This window comes from Aspergillus sydowii (assembly GCF_001890705.1).
Source record: "Aspergillus sydowii CBS 593.65 unplaced genomic scaffold ASPSYscaffold_3, whole genome shotgun sequence".
Classification (NCBI taxonomy): domain Eukaryota; kingdom Fungi; phylum Ascomycota; class Eurotiomycetes; order Eurotiales; family Aspergillaceae; genus Aspergillus; species Aspergillus sydowii.
The window spans coordinates 475,431-503,348 of NW_024467861.1; the positions used below are offsets into that span (position 1 = coordinate 475,431).

General features: G+C 50.1%; 14 protein-coding genes across 14 annotated transcripts; 6 read left to right on the forward strand and 8 right to left on the reverse strand.

Annotated features, from left to right (window-relative positions):
- Nucleotides 1-118: 118 nt before the first annotated feature.
- Nucleotides 119-2,046, forward strand: ASPSYDRAFT_76968 (cytochrome P450). The gene is made up of 4 exons (XM_040850879.1): nucleotides 119-262; nucleotides 314-377; nucleotides 430-1,388; nucleotides 1,443-2,046. Exons 1-4 carry the CDS (start codon nucleotides 160-162, stop codon nucleotides 1,916-1,918), a joined length of 1,602 nt encoding a protein of 533 aa, XP_040704294.1. The 5' UTR covers nucleotides 119-159; the 3' UTR covers nucleotides 1,919-2,046.
- A 754-nt stretch (nucleotides 2,047-2,800) lies between these two features.
- On the forward strand, nucleotides 2,801-6,128 carry ASPSYDRAFT_146454 (uncharacterized protein; the record flags this gene model as incomplete). Its single annotated transcript, XM_040841627.1, has 4 exons — nucleotides 2,801-3,097; nucleotides 3,156-3,417; nucleotides 3,479-5,655; nucleotides 5,718-6,128. The coding sequence occupies 4 exons, from the start codon at nucleotides 2,801-2,803 to the stop codon at nucleotides 6,126-6,128; spliced, it is 3,147 nt and encodes a 1,048-aa protein (XP_040704295.1).
- Nucleotides 6,129-6,712: 584 nt separating this feature from the next.
- ASPSYDRAFT_173171 (uncharacterized protein) lies at nucleotides 6,713-8,794 on the forward strand. The gene is made up of 2 exons (XM_040843436.1): nucleotides 6,713-7,562; nucleotides 7,614-8,794. The coding sequence occupies exons 1-2, from the start codon at nucleotides 6,741-6,743 to the stop codon at nucleotides 8,415-8,417; spliced, it is 1,626 nt and encodes a 541-aa protein (XP_040704296.1). The 5' UTR covers nucleotides 6,713-6,740; the 3' UTR covers nucleotides 8,418-8,794.
- ASPSYDRAFT_87079 (metallophosphoesterase family protein) lies at nucleotides 8,566-9,916 on the reverse strand (the record flags this gene model as incomplete). The annotated part of the gene is made up of 4 exons (XM_040851776.1): nucleotides 8,566-8,896; nucleotides 8,958-9,247; nucleotides 9,308-9,771; nucleotides 9,829-9,916. The coding sequence occupies 4 exons, from the start codon at nucleotides 9,914-9,916 to the stop codon at nucleotides 8,566-8,568; spliced, it is 1,173 nt and encodes a 390-aa protein (XP_040704297.1).
- Nucleotides 9,917-10,094: 178 nt separating this feature from the next.
- ASPSYDRAFT_87080 (uncharacterized protein) lies at nucleotides 10,095-10,730 on the reverse strand (the record flags this gene model as incomplete). The annotated part of the gene is made up of 2 exons (XM_040851777.1): nucleotides 10,095-10,319; nucleotides 10,377-10,730. 2 exons carry the CDS (start codon nucleotides 10,728-10,730, stop codon nucleotides 10,095-10,097), a joined length of 579 nt encoding a protein of 192 aa, XP_040704298.1.
- Nucleotides 10,731-11,073: 343 nt separating this feature from the next.
- Nucleotides 11,074-12,018, reverse strand: ASPSYDRAFT_148244 (uncharacterized protein; the record flags this gene model as incomplete). Its single annotated transcript, XM_040841796.1, has 2 exons — nucleotides 11,074-11,501; nucleotides 11,556-12,018. 2 exons carry the CDS (start codon nucleotides 12,016-12,018, stop codon nucleotides 11,074-11,076), a joined length of 891 nt encoding a protein of 296 aa, XP_040704299.1.
- A 133-nt stretch (nucleotides 12,019-12,151) lies between these two features.
- On the reverse strand, nucleotides 12,152-13,102 carry ASPSYDRAFT_736991 (uncharacterized protein). The gene has a single exon (XM_040850721.1). It carries the CDS (start codon nucleotides 12,891-12,893, stop codon nucleotides 12,234-12,236), a length of 660 nt encoding a protein of 219 aa, XP_040704300.1. The 5' UTR covers nucleotides 12,894-13,102; the 3' UTR covers nucleotides 12,152-12,233.
- ASPSYDRAFT_42235 (nuclear transport factor 2 family protein) lies at nucleotides 13,062-14,050 on the reverse strand. The gene is made up of 2 exons (XM_040846435.1): nucleotides 13,851-14,050; nucleotides 13,062-13,795 (listed from the first exon to the last, which is right to left on the reverse strand). The coding sequence occupies exons 1-2, from the start codon at nucleotides 13,988-13,990 to the stop codon at nucleotides 13,312-13,314; spliced, it is 624 nt and encodes a 207-aa protein (XP_040704301.1). The 5' UTR covers nucleotides 13,991-14,050; the 3' UTR covers nucleotides 13,062-13,311.
- Nucleotides 14,051-14,177: 127 nt separating this feature from the next.
- ASPSYDRAFT_87084 (uncharacterized protein) lies at nucleotides 14,178-14,813 on the reverse strand (the record flags this gene model as incomplete). The annotated part of the gene is made up of 2 exons (XM_040851778.1): nucleotides 14,178-14,419; nucleotides 14,468-14,813. 2 exons carry the CDS (start codon nucleotides 14,811-14,813, stop codon nucleotides 14,178-14,180), a joined length of 588 nt encoding a protein of 195 aa, XP_040704302.1.
- Nucleotides 14,814-14,852: 39 nt separating this feature from the next.
- On the reverse strand, nucleotides 14,853-15,759 carry ASPSYDRAFT_42236 (uncharacterized protein). Its single transcript, XM_040846436.1, has 2 exons — nucleotides 15,706-15,759; nucleotides 14,853-15,654 (listed from the first exon to the last, which is right to left on the reverse strand). The coding sequence occupies exon 2, from the start codon at nucleotides 15,641-15,643 to the stop codon at nucleotides 15,212-15,214; it is 432 nt and encodes a 143-aa protein (XP_040704303.1). The 5' UTR covers nucleotides 15,644-15,654; nucleotides 15,706-15,759; the 3' UTR covers nucleotides 14,853-15,211.
- Nucleotides 15,760-17,852: 2,093 nt separating this feature from the next.
- ASPSYDRAFT_66432 (MFS transporter) lies at nucleotides 17,853-19,902 on the forward strand. The gene is made up of 3 exons (XM_040850363.1): nucleotides 17,853-18,334; nucleotides 18,391-18,972; nucleotides 19,022-19,902. The coding sequence occupies exons 1-3, from the start codon at nucleotides 17,936-17,938 to the stop codon at nucleotides 19,625-19,627; spliced, it is 1,587 nt and encodes a 528-aa protein (XP_040704304.1). The 5' UTR covers nucleotides 17,853-17,935; the 3' UTR covers nucleotides 19,628-19,902.
- On the reverse strand, nucleotides 19,687-20,987 carry ASPSYDRAFT_147181 (cobalamin-independent methionine synthase II family protein; the record flags this gene model as incomplete). The annotated part of the gene is made up of 3 exons (XM_040841690.1): nucleotides 19,687-20,258; nucleotides 20,313-20,735; nucleotides 20,801-20,987. 3 exons carry the CDS (start codon nucleotides 20,985-20,987, stop codon nucleotides 19,687-19,689), a joined length of 1,182 nt encoding a protein of 393 aa, XP_040704305.1.
- Nucleotides 20,988-22,139: 1,152 nt separating this feature from the next.
- ASPSYDRAFT_42240 (uncharacterized protein) lies at nucleotides 22,140-23,404 on the forward strand. The gene has a single exon (XM_040846437.1). The coding sequence runs from the start codon at nucleotides 22,542-22,544 to the stop codon at nucleotides 23,358-23,360; it is 819 nt and encodes a 272-aa protein (XP_040704306.1). The 5' UTR covers nucleotides 22,140-22,541; the 3' UTR covers nucleotides 23,361-23,404.
- Nucleotides 23,405-25,069: 1,665 nt separating this feature from the next.
- On the forward strand, nucleotides 25,070-27,769 carry ASPSYDRAFT_87089 (ferric reductase family protein; the record flags this gene model as incomplete). The annotated part of the gene is made up of 7 exons (XM_040851779.1): nucleotides 25,070-25,495; nucleotides 25,544-25,584; nucleotides 25,629-25,970; nucleotides 26,025-26,254; nucleotides 26,306-26,358; nucleotides 26,408-26,529; nucleotides 26,590-27,769. The coding sequence occupies 7 exons, from the start codon at nucleotides 25,070-25,072 to the stop codon at nucleotides 27,767-27,769; spliced, it is 2,394 nt and encodes a 797-aa protein (XP_040704307.1).
- Nucleotides 27,770-27,918: the final 149 nt, after the last annotated feature.

A 27,918-nucleotide genomic window follows, 5' to 3' on the forward strand; every position in this document is an offset into this window, starting at 1 on the left:
GTAGCCCACGTATGGGTGGAGCACGATGACGATGCATGAACTATCACGATCACATGGGGCCAAGCAGCAAACGATAAAACCTACTACGCCCTCGCTAAATGCCGGGGTGCGATCACTTATCGAATCTCTGTTCGTGTACTCCTTTTCTCTCTGCGCGTAATGTACTCTACTCTAGCCTTCGTCGTGGCTGCTGCCATAGCTGTTCTTGTGCTTTTGGTTTGGCGCCAATTCCCAGGCCTGCGAGCATCAAATTTACCTCCTGGTAGGTATAATCTGTTATATACCATACTCAGCAGAGGCTGACTTAATACAGGCCCTCCATGCCTTCCTTTTATAGGAAACCTGCATCAGTTACCACAAACCGGAGCTCATTTCAAGTAGGTTCGCACCATAACGTGCAAATATGCACTGAAGCTAACTGGGCTCCAGATTCACAGAATGGGCTGCGGTATATGGTCCGATATTCTCACTCAAGATGGGATCACAAACAGCCGTGGTCCTCAGCTCTCCATACATGATCAAGCAGCTCATTGACAAACAGTCGGCTGTATACAGCAACCGCCCCAGGTCGTATATTGCAGATAATCTGGTCTTCCACAACGACCACCTCATGTTTCTAAATCCAGACGCCAGATGGCGACGAGGACGTAGGCTCTACCATAGGTACTTCAAAGAAACGCTGTGCGAAAACAGCCACCATCACCTTCAAAACGCCGAGGCAATACAGCTCCTCAGGGATATCTGCCAGACTCCAGACGATTTCATGAACCATATCAAACGGTTCACAAACAGCGTCATAATGAGTCTGGTCACAGGTATCCGAACACCAGCTCCATCCGCACCTCACATGAAAAGGCTTTATGCCGTGCTGGACGGTATATCTGAAATATTTGAAATGGGAGCCACTCCGCCAGTCGACATCTTCCCCTTTCTGAACTGGATCCCTGAAAAAGTTTTCAATAACTGGAAGTCTCGCTCCGCCACTCTGGCTCGGACAATGGACTCTGTATACGGCCCTCTGGTTGACCGAGTTCTGTCACGCCGGGAGAAACCCGGGTCACTGAACAAGGAAAGCTACCTGGATATGATTTTCGACCAGCAAGATACGCTGCAGCTAACCCGCCATGAAATTGATCTTATGGTCGGTAATCTGCTAGAAGGCGGATCTGATACGACGGCGATAACCACAATAGCACTTATCCAGGCCATGGCTCTATACCCCGAGGTCCAAAAGGAGGCGCAGGCAAGTATTGATTCAGTTATTGGAGAGGATAGAACACCGACATGGGAGGACTTTTCCCGCCTGCCTTATGTTATCATGGTTGTCAAGGAGACGATGCGGTGGCGGCCTGTGATGCCAACCGCCTTTCCACACGCAACAAGCAAAGGTACTTCTCTACCATCATGGTTGTGTTAGATCTTGTTATTAAACTGTTAAATAGAGAGCACCATTGACGGAATGACCATCCCAGCAGGATCCACAGTGATCATGAACGTCTGGAACCTCCACAACGACAGCACCTACAATGATAACCCTACCCAGTTCAACCCCTACCGCTACAAAGGCCGTACAGAGTTGGCTGCAGTATACGCCTCCTCCCCAGACTACCAGAATCGCGACCACTACGGCTATGGCTCTGGACGTCGCATCTGCCCGGGCATTCACCTAGCTGAACGTGGTCTTTTCGTGGCCTTTGCAAAGTTACTATGGGCGTTTGATATCACGCCCAAGGTAGACGATGCGGGGAACACAATCCCAATTAACTGTGACCCTGTCACTGGATATACCGATGGATTTCTGAGGTGTGCTAGGCCTTTTGGAGTTGATATCAAACCTCGCTCGGAGGAGAGACAAAGGACTATCATGGCTGAATTTGAACGCGCGGAGCGAGAAGTTTTTAGCAAGTATGATATTTAGAACTATAGCATGAGATATACCAATTTATCAAGGTATTAGGAATGAGGAAGCTATTCAAGATGGTACTGAATGTGAAATAATCTATACATATCCAGCTTTGGAGTGAGTTCTCCATGGAAGTATGCGTGCACCAGTGCCCAGGTGAGTGAGTGCAGTTCCCAACACAGTCCCTGCCTCCGATAACGTCATTGCTCTCCAGTAGCAACCTTTCTCCCTCTTTCGTTCGACTTCCAACATCTCGCACAATTAAAGTTCAATCTACAGATGTGATCGGGCCGTGCAGCAGTGGGTCAGTTTGCACTATGATCAGATGGGTCCCCCACAAAGAAAGAAAGTCAATATGCGACTATTCCTGGCGTTGCGTGACTTCGAACGGGCAAGACAAAGACCGTGGCGACGTTGATCGACGTGAATCCTTTTACTAGTTTGTTATATACCATGGTATTAGAAAGTTTATATATACTTGGGTCTCCACCTTCAGGTGTATGATGATCTTGTTCAGCTGCGCCACAAACTCGGAGGTCCTCCGTATGAGTATTCCAAATCCGGTTTACAGAGTGTCAGATGAGACAGGCAGCCGGACGTATTGATTTGCGTTTCCTGGGTTTGTTTTGTAGATAGCCGCAGTGCGCGCCTACTTTTTGGGTGTGCAGGTCGATCAGGTCGATCCCTCCGAGATGGACCGGCAAGATCAGGCGTCTCTAACCGGCTGTGACGGCTTACAGTACAAGTCATGTTACAGTATAAGCTGTAGGCTGTATTTGGTGGTTATTTATCGTGGGTATTCATGCCATCCCTCTACGGAGATTCTCCAGCAGCTTCTGGTTTTCGTATCCTGCATCCAGACACACTCTATACTCTGTTCGACCTTTGAATATCACAATGCCCGGACTACCCACCACTCCTATTGGCAAGCGGCTCATGGCTCAAGTCATTGATAGCCTGGCAGAAACAGACCCAGATCGTAAGGTGTGTGCTATGCCAAAGAGCCCTAGCACGCTAGACGAGTATGTGGATTTGCCCGTCTACAAGCTCGCCCAGGCAATCAATTACATGTCCTGGTGGATTGAGAAGCAGTTTGGAAAGGGCGGATCGTTTAGCGAAACGATTGCTTACATCGGGGCGAACGACGTGAGGTATTTGGTGATGGTTGTTGCATGTAACAAGACTGGGTACAAGGTATGTGTCTGACAGCTCTCCAGAGGAATATATTAACTGACAGTTGTGTTCATGCAAGCCACTGCTCTCGTCGACTCGCAATTCACAGGCCGCGCATGTTCGCCTCTTCGAAATGACGGGCTGCTCCAAGCTTTGCTATAGTGCTGAGAAGAAGCCAAACGCGGGCGAGATATGTGCTGCTGCATCCCATGTTGTGAGCATGGGAATACCTTCATTTGCCGACATGGTAGCACAGGAATCCAGACCATATCCATTCACGGGCACAATCGAGGATGTCCAGAATAAAGTGGCATTTATAGCCCATAGCTCGGGCACGACAGGTATGCATCTTGAAATGTCCACCATTAGACATTCGAGCTCTAATACCATATATTACTCTAGGCTTCCCCAAACCAATCCAACTTACATTTGGGTACTTTGGAGCGTTGGACCATGGAGCCCATGTCCCTATCCCACCAGGCCGTGTTGCTGGAGTTCCAGACCGGTTGACACCGGATTATTTGATCCTTTCAACAACTCCATTCTTCCATCTCATGGGATTCTCGCTTCTCATTATGGCTGTATTCCATGGAATCCCCTGCGTCATGCTCCCGGATAAACCGCTGTCAACAGACTTGGTGACGAGTGTCCTGACCACGACCAAGCCAACAGCAGCTCTCTTCCCTCCATGCATACTAGAAGACCTCTGTGCGGTCCCAGCATCACGGCAGGCACTTTCCAAACTGCAGCGTGTTTATTTCGGAGGCGGCCCACTCTCCCCCGAGATCGGTCGACAGGTTAGCCAGATCACGCAGTTGGTCAGCTTCCTCGGAATGACTGAGGGGGGCTTCGTGCTGTCACTCCGACCAGAGCAGAACGAGGACTGGTCATACTTCGAGTGGAGCACGACGTTCGGTATAAAGATGGAACATGTCGAGGGCGGGCTACATGAGATGGTGATACGCAGGACCGCAACCCCCGAGTGGCAGCCTATCTTCCATACATTCCCTGAGCTGGACTGCTACCACACAAAAGACCTGTACTTGGAGCACCCGGACAGACCAAACCTGTGGAAATTTCACGGCCGACTGGATGATGTGATTGTGCTCAACAACGGGGAAAAGTTCAACCCCGTCACGATGGAGAAGATCATTGAGGGCCATCCGCTGGTGGCTAGGGCTGTTGTCGTGGGACTTGGTCGATTCCAAACTGCCCTGTTGGTTGAGCCAAACTGGGGCCAAGTCGATTCGAATACGCATTCAGAGGCGGACTTCATCGACCTCGTCTGGCCGACAGTGCAAGAGGGAAACCGAATCAGTCCGGCACATGGTCACGTCCTGAAGAGCAAGATAGCCCTGGCATCTCGAGATAAGCCGTTTGCTACAACTCCAAAAGGAAGTACGCAGCGAAGGCTTGTAGCGGACAGTTATAAGGATGAAATTGATGTTCTCTACGCACGGCCTGATGTGGAAGATCTGCCATTCGCCCTTCCCCCGTCTCCTACCATGGAAGATATTGTTTTGTTTGTGCGAAGCCTCGTACTCCATGTCTCAGGTGTCAATTCCTGTGAGGATGATGATGACCTCTATAATGTTGGACTTGATTCACTGCGCACCATTCAGCTGGCATCTGCTCTGAAGTCCATTGGACTTCAGGATATCACTCCACAAATGATATACGTGCATCCTAGTGTCAACCAGCTCGCCGCTCTTATATATGGGCTGCTGTACGGAGTCGCCAATGGAGAAGCACCGTCAAGACGCGAGAGAATAGACACGCTAGTCGCAAAGTATACAGAAAAGCTGCCTCAGCAAGATCACGTCCATAATATGTGCCAGGACTCGGACAAACTTACGGTGGTATTGACGGGTTCTACCGGATCACTGGGCAGCTACCTGCTTGACTGTCTGCGCTCAGACCCATCTGTAGGCAAGGTGTACTGCCTGACACGCGATGGCAACCCCGAGACCCAAGCCAAAGCCCTACAAGATCGAGGACTAGACCCAACCATCCCTGACAAAGTCGAAATCGTCCGAACATCTCTAGGCGAGCACCACCTGGGCTTCGAGGACACAAAATATCAAGAGATGCTACAATCGGTAGACACGATCATCCACAACGCCTGGCGAATGGACTTCAACATCCCCGTCGGGTCATTCGAGCAAGTCCATATTCATGCAGTGCATAGCCTGATAGAACTCTGCGCCGAAAGCTCCCATCGCGCACACCTCCATTTCCTATCCTCAATTGGTGCTGTTGGCGGTTGGTCCACGTCTGCACTGTCAACTGCCCCTGGATCGGCAGGTGTTGTGCCCGAACTCCCATTTGACGACTGCGACGTGACTCTTCGCCAGGGATACAGTGAGGCAAAGCATATATGCGAGCGTATCTGTCTGGCTGCGTCTGAGATATCGGGAGTCCCGACGAGCATTCATCGTGTAGGACAGATCGCAGGCCCCTCTGGGGGGAGCGGATACTGGAATAAGAGTGAATGGCTCCCTGCTCTTATTGCGACTTCCAAGTCACTTGGAAAGATTCCCTCCAGTTTGGGTGCTTTTGCGGTTGATTGGGTTCCTGTGGTGAGTTATATTTAGCTGCTTTGCTGTTGGTATACATGGGCATTGGCACTAATCAGACTTAGGATCTACTCGCGGAGATAATCGTAGAAGTCGTCCATTTCCGCGGTAAGACACAGGATGAAGCTCCATTTGATGTTTTCCATCTCGTCAATCCCACGTCCACATCGTGGGAAAGTTTGCTCCCGCCAATCCACGCCATATATGGACATGAAGGTGGGCTAGAGACAGTCAGCATGGAGGCTTGGGTGCAGGAGCTCCAGCGCATCGAGTCTCCGACTGCGGAAGAGCTTCTCAGTAAGCCAGCACTGAAGCTACTGCAATTTTATGATAGCCTCGTTGCAGGCAAAGGTCGGGCTGCGCTTTCTGTGCCCCTGGATGTACGGAATACCAAGGCTGCCAGCGCCACAATGAGAGAGCTTCCTGCAATCTCGCCTGATATGATGGCGACTTGGCTCAATCAGTGGAGATACTGATTCACTGGATGGGAGCCTTTGGCTAGCAGTTGAAGCTCAAGGGCATGGATTTGGACTACAATGGGGTATATAAGAACACTGAGTACCTGTTGTATCTAGAGGATTTGTTATAGGCAATACCATGAGCTAGCATTTATAATTTATTGTGAAGCAAATAGTATTGACAGAAGCTAGGATAACTCAACATAATAGAGCATTTGAATGTTCCATTAAACTCTAGGTCACTACCCTACGCGAACAGGTACTAATAGTCTTGCAATGCTGGACCTAGGCTTCTCCAAGTATTACACAAGCCTCTGCCCTCTCATCTGCCAAAGAATATTACAACAGTCCTAGCCGTGTAATATATTACCGAGGCGATCTCGTACATTCCTGGCTCCAGATCTGCGATGATCGATCGATGATCACGCAGGATGCACCGTGCACCTGCAGCGCTAATACCAATTCATGCCACTAGCATCAATAGTTCACACCTGGCATCAGCCAGGACAATGATAACCAAGAGTATGTCGCTGGAAGGATTTACGTAGTGGTACTCATATACGGCCCAGGCCTCAATTTATGGTTTCCCTACCACTCAGACCCTTTCATCCAGCACAGCCTTGAATCGCTATGACCAATACCATATTTCGACTTCTCCCCAGCACTGCCTTTGGGACGCTGGGGCGCTGGATCTCAAGAGGGCGCCTCTTTCGGTTCCCAGAGGAGAAGTCAGGGTACGTTCTTCCTGAACGCTATTCATCGATAGGTGTCTCCCGAGAGTCAGTTCAAAGGACACAGCAAGAAATACCCAGCAAGGACGAGCATTGGACTGTCGACCCTGAACGGACCGAAGACAGGACGATCCTTGTAACATGGGATGATACCACAGACCCCGCGAATCCGCACTGCTGGCCATGGTGGGCTAAGTTCATGGTCTATTTCCAAATCAATTTCTATACCTTTGTCGTCTACATGGCCTCTTCAATATTCTCTTCCGCCCAGCCGCAGTTCGAGGCTATATACGGGCTCTCCAAAGCACAAGGCTCCCTTGGTCTAGCCCTTGTTCTTCTAGGATATGGACTCGGGGCCCTGCTGCTAAGTCCGCTCTCTGAAATCCCAGCTATCGGCCGGAATCCACCATACACAATATCCCTCGCACTCTTTGTTCTCGTCAGTGGCCTTGCAGTGGCGGTTGATAGTGCTGGCGGTTTCCTGGTGTTGCGGTTTTTTCAGGGCTTCTTTGGCTCGCCTTGTTTGGCTACCGGGGCTGCTTCGCTAACGGATATCACTGACGTGGTAAAGATTCCGTATGGGATTTGGATCTGGGGCACATTTGCTGTTGCTGCGCCGGCAGTAGCGCCTTGTATAGCCGGGTTCAGTGTCACGGCGTATGACTGGAGGTGGTCTATGTGGGTGGTTCTTTGGGGAGCGGCACCATGTCTTATATTGCTGGTATGTCTTTCTGACCTGTATTATGCATATTCTGACCATTTATCTGTTCAGTTGTTTCTCCCAGAGACATTCGGCCCTGCTATTTTACACGGCCGTGCTGCACGTCTGCGACAACTCACTGGAAACGATTCCTTCAGGGCACCATCCGAGCTGGACAGCAGCAGATACTCATTTCAAACCATCGTCAATAACGCGCTGATAGTTCCCTGGGAGATCAACGCCCTGGATCCAGCCATCCTATTCACAACAGTCTATACAGCCCTCGTCTACGCCATCTTCTACTCCTTCTTCGAGGTCTTCCCTCTCGTCTACCAGCAAATCTACCACATGGATATCGCGCACATGGGCCTAGTATTCTTAGCCGCAATCATAGCGGCTTTCTTCATAATGCCCTTTTATTTCCTCTTCATCCACCACGCCATCGCCAAGCCCATCCGAAAGAGCACCCTCCCACCCCCCGAGCGACGCCTCATCCCAGCCCTCTTCATCGCGCCCTTTGTCCCAGCCGGAATGTACCTCTTCGCTTGGACCTCGCGTGATGAAATCCACTGGACAGTCCCGACGGTCGGCTTCATCCTAATCATGGCCGGCGTGGTTACACTAATGCAGTGCATGTTCGCGTACATGGCGGTAGCGTACCCTCATTACTCTGCCAGTCTGTTTGCCATGAATGACTTTGCGCGCTCGACTCTTGCATTCGCTGCTGTGTTGTGGTCTGGGCCGTTGTATGCGCATTTGGGGGTTGAGGGTGGGACGAGCCTTATTGGGGCTTTGACTGTGCCGTGTGTTTTGGGGATTTGGGTTTTGTATTTGTGTGGGGAGAGGCTCAGGAAGAGGAGTCGGTTTGCTGGATGATACTTAGGTATATATACAGACTCTGGTCCGATTTGATGAGTTTTATCGATCGTGCCATGTGGAAATATATATAGGTACCCGGCTGAACAACAACAAGTTCCAAGTGTACAATAACCATCCTGGCAGCGAGAACAACGAATAGTATACTTTATACCTGGATCAAGCTCACCAGCAAAAGTATCCATAGGTAAATAGAGAGTAAATGCTCCCCTGGTGCGATTCTTGTTTCCCGACTCGCCCGTACATATAGATCACGCCCAAAGGTCGAGTTGAGAGTCACTCGCCCACTCACCGTTTCATCCTCTAATCGTACCCAAGTTTCAACAGGCCTTTCACTGACGTTTTCACGCAGGAGTATCTGGCGCCCACCGCGAGCCCACTCCCCATATCCGCCATACCCTGTTCGCCGGGCATAACACATAATGAGCCCGTTGCCTTCGAGGTCCATATTAGACAGTCTCTCATTCCAGTTAAAACACCTAAACGATGGTTAACATATAATCTGAGAATAGAGGAAAGATATACAGGATATTGTCTTACCAATCGTTCCCATGGTCGTGGCCGCTAAACGAAGCAATCAACCCTTCTGTCGCCAGCAATGCCTGCATGAAGGGGATATCTTGCCCCATGTAATTGTCGCTATCCCATAAGTACCCCTGCTGTTTAACTGGTACATCGTCATTAATCCCCGGTTCAGTGCGACCGTCCACGCCAGCATTCTGGAATGCCCGTGCTGCATATGTAGGTATGTGGAAGAAAGCCAGTGATGGTATCGCCCTACCATATCGGTTCATGAGCTCTGAACGCGTCCCATTGAACCATTCGATTACCTTTAAGTCAATATTCATCAATAAAGATGCACATTATACAGAAGATAAGTAGCAACTTACCGACTGGTCAACCCAATCCGGCCGTGTACCAGATCTATCCTCGTCATCCGGACACCAAGTCCCACCCCTGGAATCAAAAAACCACAATATCACCTCCGGCACATCCACTGACTCATTATGCGGAAACACAGGCAGGAAGTAATTCGTATATCCAGCCGCAGGATCAGAAACCATCCTCTGCGTAAGACTATCCTGACTGCTGTTCATTTCCCTATCAAAGACATCCTGCGGACATAAATTCATCGTGCTGTCATGGTTCCCATACACAGAAGCCCAGGGAATATCCTGCTCCATCAGCGGAGCTACAATCCGGTCGACGTATAAGCTGGAGTTAGACCGGTTGGTTTGTTCGCCAGTGATTAGGTCCCCGGTTAGCACTACAAGCTGGGGGCTTTCGGCATTCAGTATTGAGGTCATGACGTTGCTTGTGTGAGCGTCGTTCTCGGGGCCGAATGTGGCTTCGGCTGGTGAGTTTGTTAGAAGAGTTTGCAAATATTGATAGAGATGTGCGATGGGCTAACATTCGCCATAGTGGAGGTCTGAGAAGACTGAGATCTTGAATACACCGTCTGCAGTGAATCGTAGTGTTTGGGTGTTGTTAGTGGCCATGGTGATTTATAGCAAGGGTCGTTTCTACAGTCCGCGACATTTTCATTATTTTTGAAAGAAAAGAAGAAAATGAGGAGAGGAAGTGTTTGACTAGCTGATGAATCAGTGATTACATCACAGACGACTTGGCTTTCTATATTCGTGCATGTCCCAAGGCTCGTCCGTGATAGAAGTGTGGTTAGCCGAGACCGGGACCAAGACTGAACTGCCACCAGTATAGATAGCCAAGAAAGTAAAATACTTCCAACACTCGACGTTGTCCAACAGGCCGTAGACCAATTCCATGAGTCGGAGGATCACGCTTGGACTGGACAATTTGAATGGCCTCTTCTCCGATAATACCTTTCGCAACGAGGTGGCGAACAAACTCCATAGTCCACTCCTGACATCTCTTGTTGGTTGTCTAAACAAACTCTATATAAGCAGTCGATCGATCAATGGTTCATAAAAGGGCTCTCACATCATTAACTGGTGCCATGAAGTTCTCACTGATTCCCGGAGGTTGCACCTCACCCGCAGCAATCTCAATATTGCCGTTAGGCGTAGTGTCAACGAACTCCTTAGCTGGGGAGTTGGAGTCAACAAGGTAAGCGGAATCGACCTGACCAAGTGGGAATATGGATTTCGCCTCTGCGTCGAGGTCAGGACAGTAGTTTCGTTTGAACTCCAGGCTGTATCCGACCATGGGTGCACCAAGGACCTGGATAAGGGTGCCAACTCCTTGGTTAGCCGCCGAGGGAACGAAGATACCAAAGTGTGCACGCTGAGATGGAGTGCCGCGATATGAGACGAGAGAAATGGTGCGAGGTGGCATTTCGTCCCTGTCCATTTAGCTGATGTGGAGGACTAGTAGCAGAGTAGGAAATCCGACTCGTATGCTTCACGTTCAGGTCGAAAGATGTGTTCTTTATAACCCAGTACCTTGGTAGGGGCCGTTGCATCTAACTAATAGCCGGACTTCCAGTATATGAATGGGTAGCAGTGGCATGGTAGCCTATGGAGGTTGATATCCATTAACTCCAGGCAGCCGGCGGCTGTATGACCACATCACCCCACCACTAGAATATATCCATTTCAGGAACTCATCATGGATAGGCTGCATAATTATGAGGTAATTTAACTTTAACTACCTAAAAGAGGTGAAAGGTGTTGCCATTTCAAACAGCACCAATCGCCATGGTGTATTCATCAAAGACATCACACTCCTGCAGACGTGGATGTAGGAAATGGTCAATCCAGTCCCGACGCCATTCACTCTCGTAAGAGCAGGTATAGAGCGCCTTACAGTACTCCCAGTAGTCAGGATACCAGCCTGCCTGGCCCCAGTCGACGATGGCAATAACTCGAAAGGGCGGAGTCGAGGATATCATGATATTACCTCGGTGAAGATCGGCGTGTGTGAATACAATGTCCCCATCATCAGGTAGGTACTGTCTGTAAGGATCCTTGAATTTCATGGACTCTGCCAGCCGCCTTTGCGGCAGGGCGGAGAACCAGTCGTTGAATTCTTTTATATTGGGGAATGGCCCGGCTTCTTTCATTGAGTCGAAGACATAATCAGGAATTTTCTGGCGGTTAATAGATCCTAGAAAGAGTAGTTAATACAGGCATTAACATTGAATCCACAGACAGGGCGTACCAATGTACTTGTTGGGTTGACGTAGACATTTGACAATTTCACGTAATTGATTCCGCATTACCTCTCTGTCTGTATTATTGATATCATCCCATCCATCAAGTAGCGTCTGCCCTTCGATGAGCTCCATATAGATGAATACATATTCTTCATCATCTACGCGCCATCCGAAAAGTTGGGGAACGGGAACGCTGCCTTGAAAGGCCTGTCGAACCATCCAAAGACACTGAGCTTCTTCAACGGTGACGTGGGGACCAAACTTGATCAACAAGTTTAGGTTTCTGAAGATGACTGGTGTCGGCTGAGCTCTGGTTGACACGCCTGTTGACAGCGCCCTGACTTGTGCTGGAGTTGGCAGCTGCTGGCCGGGAGTCTTGAAGAAAGTTGAATCCAGAAAGTCGATCTCTCGCTTTGTGCCATCAGGAAGCTCCGGTGCGTGAAGTGGGCGAGTCTCAGGTTCCGGCATCCTCACTGATGAAAGTAGAAGAGAATTCTGGGAAGAAGAAAATAAACACATTCGAAGCACAGCCTCAGCATCACATGACTGTGCCAGCCACGGATATATATCTGCATTGTATTTGATGCACTAAAGTAGGACGAATGAGAAAATGTGAATACAACGGCGATAGGGCCTGCCTAGGTCCCTGTACGAGACCTAGCAAAATTGGTACACTAGGCCAGTCAAGAAAGCATCTCCTCCAGCTCTTTCGCGGCTATTTCCAATTCACCAGCTGTACTGCACATGGCAAAGACGAATCTGTCAAGCCTCAAGATAATGTATGGCTTCCCTGTGCAGTATTCCCACATATGATTCTCATCATATCCTCGTGGATGGGGTCGGTTGTGACAGAGGTTCGAGCGCCCAAACTCTTCTGCAGTAGCTGGATGATAGACCCTGTCATCCATAGATTTGAAGGACATGTCATCAGTTCCCTTGAAACATGACCGAGAGGCAAATATTGTGGCCTCTCGGTATGACAGGAGACTCACACAGTCCTGCTTCACCTCGGCCAGATCACTTAGAACAGACGACAGTGTTTGAGTATCCTGCAACAGAACAACAACTTGGAATAGCTTCTTCTTGCTCGCAGCAAATATAACATCGTCCGTGAACCGAACAATGCAATTAGCATCTGCTACTGCGGCGCAGTAAGTTTGAGGGAAGCAAATGCCACCGTTAAAGTCCGGAAGAAATGGAAGACCAGGCCTGTGACCATATTTAACAGGGCCTTCGGTTCTTGATCCCTGCTCGAGCTTGTGCTTCCACTTAGGGTTCAGCTGGATGGCCCATAACCCCCAGTCTCTTAGAAATCCCTGCAGCGAGCTCTTGGTATTCACCATGTCTCCGTTGCGAACCGGAAAGGCCTGGAACGCAGCACTTGGATATGATTTTCGGGGAATTCTATATTTCCAGAGGACCGAAAGTGCCGGGCGAGATGCTCGGCCTTTTTGAAGGACTGCGAACAAACAGAGCAGTCCCGTTCCTCTTGAGAAGTCTTGCGCTGGCGACGGCCTCCACGGCGCGTAAGGAAGACATGATGAATAGTAAATATCAGTGATTACTGCTGACGGGGCACGGCACGTTGGAAAGCTGGCCTCTGCCTTTCCGATGCACGTATATCCCCGCACTCAAACCTAGGTAACTGCTGTAGTTAGAATGTAAAGTACGGCTTTTGGGGATGAAATCTGGGCACTTTGTTGTCACATCACAGAACCCACAATGCGGGGTCTATTCAAATAATCCAGAAAGTGTATTCAGTTATTTGTAAAGCCAGGACTGATTCCGCTGCAGCACTGCCTCAACACTACTCTGATCGTCTGTGCCTGGAAGAGTGTCTTTGACTTGGTATCCCATCTCCCCGAGAACATATGCAAGGCCCCTGTAACTCTCTCGCGGCGCTCTCCCCTCAGCAATAACACTGTAAACGTCCTCACTAAGCTCCTCCGGAACCGCCGGCGTGATCGCATCATGGACGTAAATGACCTCCATACTCAACATCTTCCAACCCCTTCTAGCGTCATCGCCCACCCTTTCCAGCCGGGACAGAAACCGGCACTGCGAGACAAGATCATAGTCTGTCTCGTCTTTGGAGAACCGGGAGATAATGCTGCCGACCGATACTGAGAACGCCTTGTCGCCATTGAGTGTGATCTGGACTGGGTTTATTGTATGGATAGAACTCGATCCTTGCTCTGCCATATTTCTAGACTCTGCGACGAAGCCGTCGATGTCGCCTTGATACCTGATACTCATTCTTAGATTGCGATGAGATTTAAGTGTGCCCCACGTAGACTCACCAGGTAATGTCGATGAATGTTTTCGATGCATCTGGATGGTAGCAGCCCCGGAGGGCTTGAAACTGGCCAGAGTCCCGGCAGTATCTCTCCTCTACGACCAGGGCCTTGATGGCCATCTCGTCAAGTAGGGTGTCAGGCATCGTTGTTTAAGTAGCTGCAACCACCGGCTTGCTTGTCAGGCGGGGTAATGGCGGGAGGAGGTTAAGAAATGCTAGGCATTGCATCAGTCTGGTGGCAACTGCGGTGTATGAATGACCCGACGCCCAGAGTGCGGGGAAAATCCATTATAAGGCTCAAGGTCTACTAGAATAAATAAGCAAAAGTAATCTATGGGTACAGCTCCGTGTGAACCCACCACGATGAGCCTTGAAGAGTCCACTTTCGCCTGCGCAGGCAGTCCCTATCCGACAAATCCAGCTGTTCAACCTTCCAAGGTATAATGACAACCACTCGGAAATTCCTTCGCGCCACGGCGTCATTTACATCAGTGACAGCCTGGCCCTGGTGTATCTCTCGCTCGGGGGATATGTCTTGCATTGGACGGCCGAGCGGAGCAGCTTTAAAAGTACCTGGATCCATCAATCTATGTCCAAGGTAGAGGATGTCAGGCTACATACCTCTAGCGAGAGACGAATGGCTCGCAAAATACCTCGTTACCGCGTGCTCCCAGTTCTGACTCTCCATTGCGCCATTAGGCTTCACCCTGATACTCTTCTCTATCACATCCCAAGCTGTAATCTCGCTGTCCTCCACATCGTCTCTGGGATCCCGGAAGAACCCGCGCAGTCCATAAACGCGGAGGCGCGGGAGGGGGCGGCCTTTCTCGGTTTGCCTTTCTTTTTCCTTTTTTTCAACTGTTGCGATGGTGGATTCGTGTCTGGGTGTTTCGAATCTTTGGAGGCGTTCGTTCAGGTGGTCGTCCAGGAGGTCGCGCCAGGAATCCTGGGTAGACATGTCTGGCATTATGAAGATTGCAGATGGTAAAAAAGGTTGGCGTGGGGAAGGGATTTGACTTTATATCGTGGGACATTCGTCTTTGTACTCTCAGAGAGGAAACCTAACAACTAATGCAACTGCGGAAAGAGTCTAAACTGTGAATATCCAGGCAGCAAAACCTTATGGTATAGTAAATGATATATAGTTAAACTGCCTTGCATAGAACATCGTTCGTCTTGCTTCGAGTGCTCAAGGACCAAGAGTTCATTTGATCAACATTGGGTGATTGCGGGGATAGGTCAGCCTAGATGATAAACATTATCTTGTTCAGGTATTCTTCAATGCTCCCTCTAACAAAGAGATTAGGTGACGATCCCGTCTGTAGAGGTCTCGAGGTGTGTACATGATGAGAAATAAACATTTGGCTAGACTTCAGCGTCGACCATACGCTGGAGCATTTCCACATCCATTGTATACAAATCCGACCCATCGTCGGCCAAAAAGACTGACGGCCCCCTGCTAATCATCAAAAGTTCTGTCTCATGTTCGAAGGGCAGCGGATCGTGAACGGCTCCCTTATGCTCCGACACATAGTCGCCAGGCGAGAAGTGTCCAGTCTGAGGATGAGCGCCGCTACCCTTTAGCACATATATCTCCGCACTTTCTACGTGCCGGTGTCGGGGAAGTAGTCCGCCAGGCTCTGCATGGACCATGATAGTGTACTCTCCAGTCTCAGGAACAAGTTTTATGATCTTGATGCGGACACCCGGGGCCAGGGAAAGCCATTTGAGGCGGCCGCATTGGACAGTGTAGCCTGCGTCTTGTTCTGGATGCGTCATGCCTGGTGGTAATTCCATCGTTGATCGAACTTGATTCGCGCTGTTAGCATTCCGACATTGGAGGCCCATGACTTGCGTACCTTGGGAACGGAGTAAAAATCCAGAAGCGCCTCTTTTCTGCGTAGATGTACAAGGAGGTAACTCAATGTGCTGCGAGACCAGATCTTAAAAAGTTCCGGGCGGTTGGAGAGCCATCGATCGGGTCGGAGTTCCGAACCAAAACGGAAACCGTGGCTATCAGTCAACAAACATATGCACACTGCCTATGAAAACCTATTCACATCGAAATGATTTTCAGAACGGCTACAAGGTCACCCCCTCGTAAAGACGATATCTTTTTACGGAAGACTCGCTTCCTTGCGCTGGAGAGCATTGATTTCTCTGGCGGAGCCCAGACAGGCGGCAGGCACAGAGCCCGGCTTGGGGAGATCGAACAGCGAAACTGGCGTATTCCAGATATGATGTCGGTCCAGGGTCGAACAGGCCAGCGGTGGTTAGTGGCGTAGATTCCTTGGTGGATGCCTGTTGTATGAGCTTCTGTCCGCGAGTGCTGCTAGGTTATTCCAGTCGAACCTATGTGTCGACGGCGCGCAGCATTAATCTGGATTGGCAAATAAGGAAGGCTTTGAGAGGGCTACCGGGTGCAGTGTTTTGGATGAGTTTGGTATTTACTCAAAAGTTAAACAGCTGTCTATTGCAGCCTGCTTCGATGTTTTTAAAAACGGCCTCTAATGTGGCAGGTCAATATCGGCGGCAATATTCTATACAATTAATACCAGTTTGTACAAGTCAGAGTAAGTAGAGTCACTGAAGTGTTAGACATCAAGAAATGTCTATTTCGAAGAGCAATGTATGCCTAATATTATATCCATAGTTTCGACTTTAGCGATACCATCGCATGTTGTGCAAAGGCTTCATGCCACTCTGATATCTTTCCCATTGAGCTCGATCGCTGCAGTGGTATCCACAGCAATAGTCAAATAGTACCATGATCCTGCACATGATACAACCCATATAATGTATTTCATTGGCTCCCTCGCACTCTTTTCAGATCTCTGTCATGGGATTTCAGTGGCCCCAATTTACCGGAAGGATCACGCCGGCAATTCCCGGGAAATTAATTTTGGAAGGGGTCTGGATCGCCCTTTTGATGAATAGCGTATACGCGTGGGTATTTGGACAATGAAGTGGATTCTGTCTACCGCGTGTCTCCTAAGCTTGGCTTGTGCTGCGCAGGGGTCCAGTAATTGGGCAATACTAATAATGCGGATGGATTGCGAGAAAACGAACTAAAGAGATTGGCTACATTATATGAGTAACCAGCTGGATGGGCCTGGCTGGTGGACATATATGTCAAGGGTCACTCTGGTGACAAACAAGCCATTCTTACCCAAGCCCACTACAATCAAGACTCGACAAATCTTTGTTATCCGTTTGCACAGTAAACGAAGTATTGAAGATATGGTCATGCAAAAAAGGCTCGTTCAAGCACTCTTCCCAAGCTGACTTTGTAGATGTTTCCACAATGTTTTAGTATCTCCACCAAAGGATAGGAGTATGACAATATATAAAAATGGCATTTACATGTGATTGTGCACCAGCACAGCGTGGCTGACGTATGACTCAGTCCACATCATGTAGTAGGCGGTCGCTTTATCTAAGTAATGGAAGAGGGTACAACTATCCTTGGTTCGCTTACAATGCGATCTAGCCCTGGAGTGTACCGTGGGTGCCAATCCCCCTACATCATAGGTTTGTATTACAAAGTTCCTTGCTTGCCTGTTCAGATGCAAAGCTCGAGGACGATGAATATATTCCGCTTGGCGAGTTATGTAAAACTATTCCCACTACCTGATCATAAGGACGATGAATAGCATGTGCTTATGCTGTAGGGCTGTGCGGCCTCGGCATACCGGAATCGCGCCACTCGGCCAAGACTCGGGCCTGCCCACATTAACGGCGTGGCCGGTTGATCGGGGGCATAACTATCCGCACAAGTTATGAAAATCCACTTCAGATCTGCTGTCACTCTCTAGCAGCTGCGCTGGGCCCAATGGGCTGCTGTCATCGGCCTGTCCGTCGTGCTCTATCGGCCCCACTGATCCTTTTCTTCGGGATCCCGTTTGCATTTCCGAAGCATGTGAAAGACGATAGTTCGATATAGAATGTTCTATACGTTAACTAATGGGTATTGAGATGGCTCCATGTCCAGCAGTATGGGTCATCTGTTCTGCCTAATAAAACTTTTCTATATAAATACTATCCCGTCCTCTCATCTACACAGTTCTAAACTTCTGACGCACATGCACCATGGAATCAACAACGCCCCAAGGCTCAAAAAGCCTGAGCCAGTGCACTACACCACGAAACAACAGCTATGCCCAGTCAGAAAAACAGGACCTCGAAAAGCAGGTCTCGTCCGAGGAACCGACACAGTCATCGACAGAAAACAAACCCTCCCCTTTCCCTGAAACAGACCTCTCCCGGGGAATTGTCGGCTGGGAAGGTCAAGATGACCCCAACAACCCTCAAAACTTCCCTGAAGGGAAGAAGCTGGCTCTTTTAGGCCTTATTAGCGCATTTACATTCATATCCCCTCTTGCATCGAGCATGTTCGCCCCCGCTGTCGGCTTCATGGCAGTTGACTTTCGCGAAACAAACGAGACACTGCTATCCTTTACTGTTAGTGTCTTCCTAATAGGATACACGGTACGTCTCAAACAACCTATATACATCAGCTTTGTACTTATATTTATACTTTATAGTTTGGCCCCTGCTTCCTCGCCCCCCTAAGCGAAATCTACGGCCGGCGCATCGTCTTCAGCAGCGCAAACTGGTTCTTCGTCGTCTGGCAGATCGGATGCGCACTCGCCCCGAACATCGAAACAGAAATAATCTGCCGATTCTTCGCGGGGATCGGCGGCGCGGGGTGCATTACCCTGGGCGCGGGCGTCATCGCCGACCTGTTCCCCGTCGAGCAGCGCGGAAAGGCCACTGCGATCTGGGGTCTTGGGCCGCTTATTGGGCCTGTTGCGGGACCGATCGCGGGTGGGTTTATTGGACAGGAGGCTGGGTGGCGCTGGGCGTTTTGGGTTCTGCTGATTGCTGGGGGTGTTATGGCGGGTTTGATTGAAGTGTTTAATCAGGAGACGTTTGCGCCGGTGTTGATTCGGTGGAAGATGGAGAAGTTGGCCAAGGAGACGGGGCGGACGGACTTGCGCAGTGCGTATGATGAGGAGAAAGCTGCAGGCCCTGTCGGAGTCAAGCAGGCTCTCAAGTCTGGTCTTATGAGGCCGTTCGTCTTGCTTGTCAAGTCGCCGATTGTCCTCCTCCTGTCTACTTACATGGTGAGGCTACCGCATACCTACCCAAGATGAATACCTGCTGACTCTATAGGCTCTGGTGTACGGCCTCCTATACCTCTTCTTCACAACCATCTCCTCCGTCTTCCGAACCAAATACGGCTTCTCAGCCGGTCTCTCCGGCCTCGCCTACCTGGGCATCGGCATCGGCTTCATAGCCGGAATCGCCTTTACAGCAAGCACAAACGATAAGATCCTGCTTAAGCTAACCGCCCGCAACGGCCGCTTCGAACCCGAGATGCGTCTGCCGCTGATGATCTTCTTCGCCAGTATCCTGCCCATATCCTTCTTCTGGTACGGCTGGACAGTGTACTACGATATCCACTGGATCGTCCCTATAATCGGGATGTTCCCGTTCGGGGTTGCCATGATCGGAGTGTACATTCCGATCCAGACGTATGTGATTGACTGCTATCCGAAGTATGCGGCGTCCGCGAATGCGACGCTGACGGCGACGAGGTCCCTGGTTGGGGGGTTGTTGCCGCTGGCTGGACCGAAGATGTTTGAGTCGTTGGGGCTGGGATGGGGGAATTCGTTGCTGGGGTTTTTGGCTTTGGCGTTTGTGCCGATTCCGATTGTTTTTACGCGGTATGGGAAGGTTATTCGCGAGAGGTGGCCTGTTGATCTGGATAGAATATAGAACTACTGTCTTTATAGCTGTGCAGGTACATAATGTTTAGTCAATACCCTGCCATGGGATTAAGCCTGACCAGGCCAAATAGAATCCGCCAGCTCTCTAACCAGCTTCAACTTATCCAGCATATTCTCCCTAGACAGCCTATTCTCCCTCGAGTGGCTCGCAAAACCACACTGCGGACTCACCCCGAGTCTATCCAGGGCCTCATCCACAGAAACACCATTGCCCTGGGCAATAAACTCGGCAGCCTTAAACACCCGCCGTCTCAGCACCTCAATATCCTCAATCTCCACCCTCTTCGTCGAAACAAGACCCAGCACCACATTCTTACCAAGGGGTAACTTCTTCAACGGCTCAAAGCCACCAGCGCGATCGGTGTCATACTCGAGATAAAAGGTATGCACGTTTAGATCCTGGAAGAGTTGCTCGGCGATAGCATCATATCCACCAGACGAAACGAAGCGCTCCTCGTTATAGTTCCCGCGACAGATATGGATGCCAATTTCCGTGTCGCTGGGCACGTCTCGGAAACAGGAATTGTACCAGGCTATGTACGTTTCGAGCAGCTCGTTGGGCGATTTGATGCTTTCAGGGTCGGCGGTCCAGTCTTTGATGATCTGGGGGGAGCAGAGGTCTATCCATGGTCGTCAGTTTCTCTTACTTTACTTTAAAGGACGAGGGTACAAACAAGAAAGATGCGGATCATCAACCTGAATCCGTCTCAGCCCAGCCTCATAAAGCAGCCCCAGCTCCGTCCGAAACGCCCTTGCCAGATCATCGAGATACTCCTTATCATTCTCATAAACTCCGCTCGCGTACGCCCTGCCATCCTTATGTCTAAAGTGGTACCAGCTCGGCGCGGGAATAGTGACCTTAATATTGCTAACATTCTCCCTTCCGACGACAGACTGCACGAACCGGAACTCGTCGAGCGTGCTGCTCTGTCCACTATGCTGAATCTTACCCGTACAGAATACTACAGTCCGCGGCGCAAACTGCCACGCCGACAACGACTTGACGTCCGGGAGATACTCGCGCAGACCGAGACCGCTGACATCCGTCGGGACCGATTCGAAGCCGGAGACGTTGTCGAAGAATGTGCTGAAGAATACTGCCAGGTCGTTAATTAGATATTTGCAAATATCTTAGGTGAGATGGTGGTGGTGGCGGACGAACGAGAACGCCTGTATTCGCCGTCCGTGACGGCCTTGAGTCCGATCTTTAGCTGTTCATGGACGATCTTTGAGATTTCCTCGTCTTCGATCTTGCGGAGGGTTGTTGGGTCTGCATGCTCTAGGAGGCTGGCTGGACGGAGCAAAGAGCCGAGATGCTCTGCTCTGCAGGGGCGGGGGGTGGAAGCCATGTTGTTCTATCCAAGGTATTTATCAGTGAGGTATGAGGTATGTATCAATGAGGAGTATGAAAACAAAGTATAGCAGAAGTAAACCGGGGCACGGCGAGGTACCTAATGATTCCTCCATGAGGGGCTCGTGGGGTTCGTGGAGACGGTGGGAGAAGCGACGGCGAATAATCTCGCTCCATCTTTTAGTTGATCTTTTAGTTGTCGTTGAGCTGTTATTGTTCATCAATTTCTCGCGCTTGTTCAATCCCCGCGTTTCATCCATAATCCATGCAGGTTTACTCTATATAACCTGATAGGCCGAACAGGACATGATAGTCAAAATACTATCATACCTCGACTAGATAATATCTCAACCCCTAGGACACTTACCCTTCTTATTCTAGCTAGGAAATTATATAGGAAGCGTATATTCTGTTCACATATGTCGACATTGACGATCCCGGTGAAGGCGGGAACTTCACCGTTTACATCAATATCGAATTGGCAAGATCGACAATTCACCGTTTGCACCTTCAAAGAAGCCTTCACCATAGAGTTACACAAGAAAAGCTCGCTTATTGCTAGCCTGTCAATGTAGAGGTATAAATAGGCCTTCCATAGCTGTGTCTAATCGAAAACCATGCACTTCTTTTTATATCGATTTAGTAGACTTTTCCACAACATAGTCTTGTCTATATATATCCCCAGTCCAGACCGCGATTTCAACTCCACATACTCGACCTTCCGGCCACCACAGACGGGAATACGTAGGGCATTGTACAGGAATATGCCAGGGCAACGCTGGTAACTGTCGTATTCTTTCTGTCCGCAATTCTTCCACACCAGCGAAACCCTCATGGCTAAAGTTACGGCCTCCTTGGGTATCGTTGAGAATTGGAACAGGCCTATCCCAACCGCCCCAGAAAGACAGCGCCGAGCCTCCGTTTGCAGCAGGCCACTGTGGCCTTCATCAGTTCACGGCAGTCGTCAGTCGTGGTGAATTTGGTGACGGTCGGAAATGAGTTCCAGAGGAGAGAGTCCACTGGTGAACATCGCCACCGTCGCCGAGACTGCGGAGAGAATCCGACGCCCAAGCTGTGGAGAAGAGCGTTCACTGGTTGGCCCGTTTTTCCCACGCGATTGGACCCAAATCGTCTGCGGACTGGGAATACGGGGAAATACGGGGGAAATAGGGATCCGTGGATTGGCAGCATAGAGTTCAGTCCTGCCAACCAGCTGTCCATCGCTGCCGTGCCACCTGCGTAGGCTCGCCACTTATTCGCTTGTTTCGCTGCTCGCAATCCTTCGAGGAAATGTCTCAGGGAAATGCCTCATGCTGGTGATTGGGCTGTACTGCCCCTGCTAACCGCAGACAATCCTGGGGTAGCCGAAGCTTAACCTTCCCAATCCCATCTCCCCATCTCCCCTTCTCCCCTTCTCCCCTTCTCCTCGCCATCTCCTCCATCTTTTCTCCATCATCTCTTAAATCAGCCCTCTCCCTGCTGCCTCCATCAGCCTCTCGCCCATCTCAGAGAATGTATCGCTCGGGCGTTCGGCCGCGGCCCGTCCACAAGCATGCCCTTCACCTCATCCCCCGAAGACGCGGGCGACCACAATATCAATGAAGCCCTCGACGTCGCCATCATCATCTTCTCCGCCATCGCCGTCTATAACGGCCTCGAGCTCGCCATCTACCTCCCCTCCACCTTCCACCGCTACCGCAGCCTCTACTTCTGGTCCATGATGACCTCCGCCCTCCTCGGCGTTATCCCGGCCTCCATCGGCGGCGTCCTGCAGTACTTCGGCCGCAAGCCGCTCTGGGTCAGCATGCTCCTGCAAAACCTCGGCTTCATCCTCATGGTCCCGAATCAGTCGGTCGTGCTCTACTCGCGCCTGCACCTCATCTCACCCCATAAGATCATTCTCCAGATCCTGCGCTGGCTGATTCTCTTCTGCGTGGTGCTGATCTGTCTCCCGACCATCACACTCAATGTCGGCGCGAGCTACCTCCCCCATTCACCATGGGTCCGGGCGTACTTCATCATGGAGCGGTTCCAGATAACCTGGTTTACCATCCAGGAGTGTTTCATCTCGGGCGTGTACATCTACTACACAACGCAGCTCATCCGACTCGTCCCGAGCGACGACAAGCGGCGGCATAAGATCCTGCTCCAGCTGCTCGTCATCAATGTGGTTGTGATTCTGATGGATCTGGTGCTGGTGATTCTGCAGTATTTGGATTACTATTATACCCATGTGATTTTCAAAGCGACGGTGTATAGCGTCAAGCTGAAGCTGGAGTTTGCGGTGCTGGGCATGTTGGTTGCGATGGTGCATCGGCATGATTCGGATGAGTTTTGGTTGACGGAGCAGTCGCCGACGCATCTTTCATAGTCTATATATAAATAAAGTAAATAATAAATAATGTCACTGTATCATTATTCATGTATTACGCGGATTAACAGTTGTAGATTCTACGATACGCACAAGACGGGAACGGAGGACAAAGCATAATTTCATCTCATTCAGGTACATTCTACCCCGACAGTGGGAGAAGGCTGCCCAATGTCGGTGATGGTACATTAGATTCCATTTTAATAAATATTCTCCTCCTTTTTAATAAAATTATAAAACCTTGCGATTGTAGTGATTACTGATTACTGCCTCCGCCCTGGTAGGTTTGAAACCCAACGCTCTTACAGCCTCTGGAAGAGTCTAACCTTATCGGGCAAATGTAATAATAATAGTCCAAAACCAACGCAATTCCCTGCCCAGGAAAGAAAAGAAAAGAGAAGGAATACGCCTGGTGGGGCGAGACGGCACAAATAACAAACTTTTCAAGGCCAAGGGCTGGGCATGTTCGTCTGCAGATCTGCCCTTGCAGGGAAACTGTCATCTCACTGTTCGCGTTCAGTTTTGCAGTGGTCTCTAGGTACGGCTCCGCACTGATTTCAGTTGCCGTGGATGAATATGAGGATTCAGGGAGAGACAATTGAGCACATTTTGACCAAGCCTTGGAATGAATCAAACTGCGAATTGGGCAATTCTCAGGGATCGGGAGTTCTTCGGAGAATTGAAATTGAGCCCCTGAATAGCTGAAGTGGCTGTCTAACTGGCTGTCTAATCCGCACTGACTGGCTGCTCCAGACCCTGCTGGTTTCTGACCGAGCGACGTTGATTAGCCCAAGAGTACTGGATGCTGAACCCCCACAAGTCTACAGTCTTCACGATCAGATAAGATATTTTAGCCTGACTTCGCTTCCGTCTCCGATGACTAATAATCATCTGTCCAATCAAAACGAACAAAATAGATGAATGTTTTCCGACCCCGATTACTTAAGCTCATAGCGTCTTCACGAGTCGACTATCAGATTTGCTAAGATGCTCCAGCACAGCTGCGCCGCAGCGTTTCAACCTCTAGGGTCCTTTCCAGACGATATACACGGATCAATATGCATGAGGGTGGAGTTTGGACCCCGTTGACACGGAAGCGCGGAATGCAGAATAAAAAAGGAAGACTCTTGACCCTGTCAACTGGGTATCAGATGTATTTACGTGAACCCCCACGGCAGGGTATACACGGTGCAGTCTCCGTGATCAGTGCGTTCCCATCCGAACAAGGTGACATGTAGCTTGGTCATGCCTGTAGATAGCCGTACTCACGGGATTGAGAATGAACCCGGTTGCTGTCCATTCTGTGAGTTCAGGGTCTGGACCCATAAACCAGCATCCGATCCACTGTGGTTCTCGCCGGCATCCGTATCTCGGAGCGTGGTCGAATGGGGCAAGATGGGCATCCGCTACGGAGCTTGATATGGGGCTGATGATGAGATTGATTAGATGATTGGCAATGATGCACTTCCTGCTGCCAGAACGGATCGTTCTGGGTCTAAGACTATCCACTCTGTACAAGCATTAATATTATCCAGTCGGCCAAGTATCGACATGGCCTGGATCTGCATTTCAGCTTCCTGACGCCGTTAACTTTTCTGACTCTGCGGCGTCCGAAGCTCCGTGGGGTGTGGAACAGTTATAATCCCTTGTATCATCCAGGGCAGACGTCGTTTCTCGGAAGAAAACATCACATCACGTCCCCATCAGCAATGCTGCTTTCTTCGTTTGTCCTTGTCGCGCTCCTCTCAGAGGCTGCGAGAGCACAGACCCCCAAGGACCAACTCTGTCTTGCTGGTGCTGCGGCGTCGCTGGACTATGTTCTCTTTTCAACGGACTCTGTTGATAGTTTCGCCAGCCAGTGCTCAAGCAGGTTGAAGATTACTTCTCTCTATGCTACTGCCCACCAGTACTGCACGGAAAACGACATAGCTGCATACTATGAAGCGAAGAATAAGGAGTGCCAGGAGGACTATGGCGTCTCTCTCATGCCGTACTCCGACGTTGCTAACACCTTCACGAATGAGTATATCCAGGGATTAAAGGTTATTCATAACATGGCTGAGGGGGCAGCGGGTCTATTGGAGAAGCCAGCATTGCTTTCTGAGGAATTCTTCACACAGGGCTACAAAACCCTTGTACGTTCCTCATTGTATACGGTAAAGAAACTTGTCTGACTCCATTAGGAAAGCTGGGACACTGCGACAGCAGCTCATGACTTTCACTCGTCAGTACCATCTTCTTATTTCGTTTTTTTTGCTGATCGAGTAGGTTCATGCCATATGTCTTCTGGGCCGCGATTGTTTTCTCCGGCATACTCCATCGCATATTCAACGCCTTCCTCCTTGGCCAGCAATACGAGGTTGATCAAGACATTGAAGGGAGACAGACCACCTCTCTCAGCCTACCAGTTAGAATCACCAGCAAAGTCCACCGATGGATCAACACGCACTTTGTTCTCCCGACTGAATTCGGCTCCAGCCGCCGCAAGCTGGGATGGGTGCGGCATCGCCAGATCTCAACCCGGATACAAACAATTGTGGTTGTCCTTTACTGCATCCTGATCATCCTTCTCTGCGCTACGGACTATTACACATACTACGAAAGTCTCTAGTACGTTCCAGAATATGACAGCATTCATGTACCGGCCAGAGACTAACTGAGCAGCTTCGACACGAAACCGCACCAGATCCAGCGCCACGTCGCAGACAGAATGGGAATCATGGCAATTGGCGGCCTTCCCATCCTTTGGGCATTCTCCGGCCGAAACAATATCATCCTCTGGGCTACGGGGTGGAGGTTTGGGACGTTGAATCTCTACCATCGCGCGATTGCTCGCGTCACCATGGTCCTGGCTATTATCCACGCGTCGGCGTATACCAGGTATTATGTCGAGCGTGAGTATATCTCCGTATCTAGGTACTGGCTATCACTGACTGGTCATCTAGTCCAATACTATAAAGTCACCCTTGTCGAGTACTGGTTCCGGTGCGGTATTCTTGTGAGTCCACTTATTCTTGTTCAATCATGCCATCCAACTAATAAAGAAGACCCTTACAACTATATCTGTTATGGTCGGTCTGTCCTCCTCCATAGTGCGTCAGAAGATCTACGACTTCTGGCTACTCTTGCACATCCTACTCGCCGTCGTCGTAGTAGTCGCTCTCTACTAGTAAGTATCCGCCACTGCCTCGCCCACTGCCTCGCCAAAACGCCAACTGACAAGCAACAGTCACACCAGCATCCTCGAAGGAAAATACAACCCCTTCATCTGGTCCATAGTCGCAATCTGGGGCTTCGACAGAACAGTCCGCCTCCTCCGTCTCGCGTACTGCAACCTGCCTCTGCCTCTGTCCTTCACTCCGAATGCCGGGACCAAATCCACCGCGGTATACCTCAAGGACGCAAACGTTATCAAGGTCGATGTCTTCCCTGGCCCTGGCTCTCGCTCTCTCATGCCTAGACCGGGGCAGCATTACTACCTGTACGAACCGCTCCGGTGGAAGGGGTACGAGAACCACGCGTTTAGTCTCGCGAGTTGGAGTTGGTCCGATGGTGATGGTGATAATGATACATCCATAATCCCAGACCTAGTCCAGTCAGAACCATCGGAGAAGACTCAAATCGACACGACTCCCTCATCCAACCCATCTTTGGATGTTGGATCCATCCCTCCAGTCCGGAAAGCAGAGAAAAACGAAACTTCGAGCCACGGCAGCTCCGCTTCCAGATTCACCTTCTACATCCGCCCGTTATCAGGCTGGACCTCTCGTCTAAAGACCCAATGTCTGAAATCCGGCTCCCCGTCTCCAATCGACCTAACTCTCCTCGTTGAAGGACCCTACGGCGGTCCATCCCCTCTACACAGATTCGAAAACGTGGTATTAATCGCCGGGGGCACTGGAATCACCGCCGCAGTGCCGTATATCCGGGACCATTTCTCGCGAGCTTCAACCGGGGATACGGCGCTTCGTACGAGATCTGTTAATCTGATCTGGACTGCAAAGGAGGAGGCATTTATCAATCGGATTTTTTCAAGCGAACTTTCGGGTTTTGTTCTTGTTCAGGGTTCTGGGGGTTTCACTGCTGAATGTTTCGTTACATCAGCCTCAGCCTCAGGAACAGCACAAAACGAACAAGAGGGGTCAAGTTCAAGTTTAAATTCAAGTTCAAACACCGCGAATGGAAACGAGAATAAACAGACCAGGATAAACACCGGCCGTCCCGACATCAGCGCCCTGATCCGGCAGAAGATTGAAAACATTACAGCTGCGGACCCTCGTCCCGGGCGTACGGCGGTGTTTGTTTCTGGGCCGGTGGCGTTGGCGGATTCAACTAGGGGTACTGTGCATAAGGTGCTTAAGGAGACGAGTTATGAGGTTGAGTACTTTGAGGGGGTATTTGGGTGGTAAACTAGCACAGATATTGGAAGGTGGAGGAGCATATGTGTATAAAACTCGGCTTACCGGATTTGTTTTGTCTATTTCTATGGATGAATGAAGCCATGTCTAAGCGTGGTCCGTAGTACTACAGCTTGCTTAATTACTTTTGTGCCATTGGA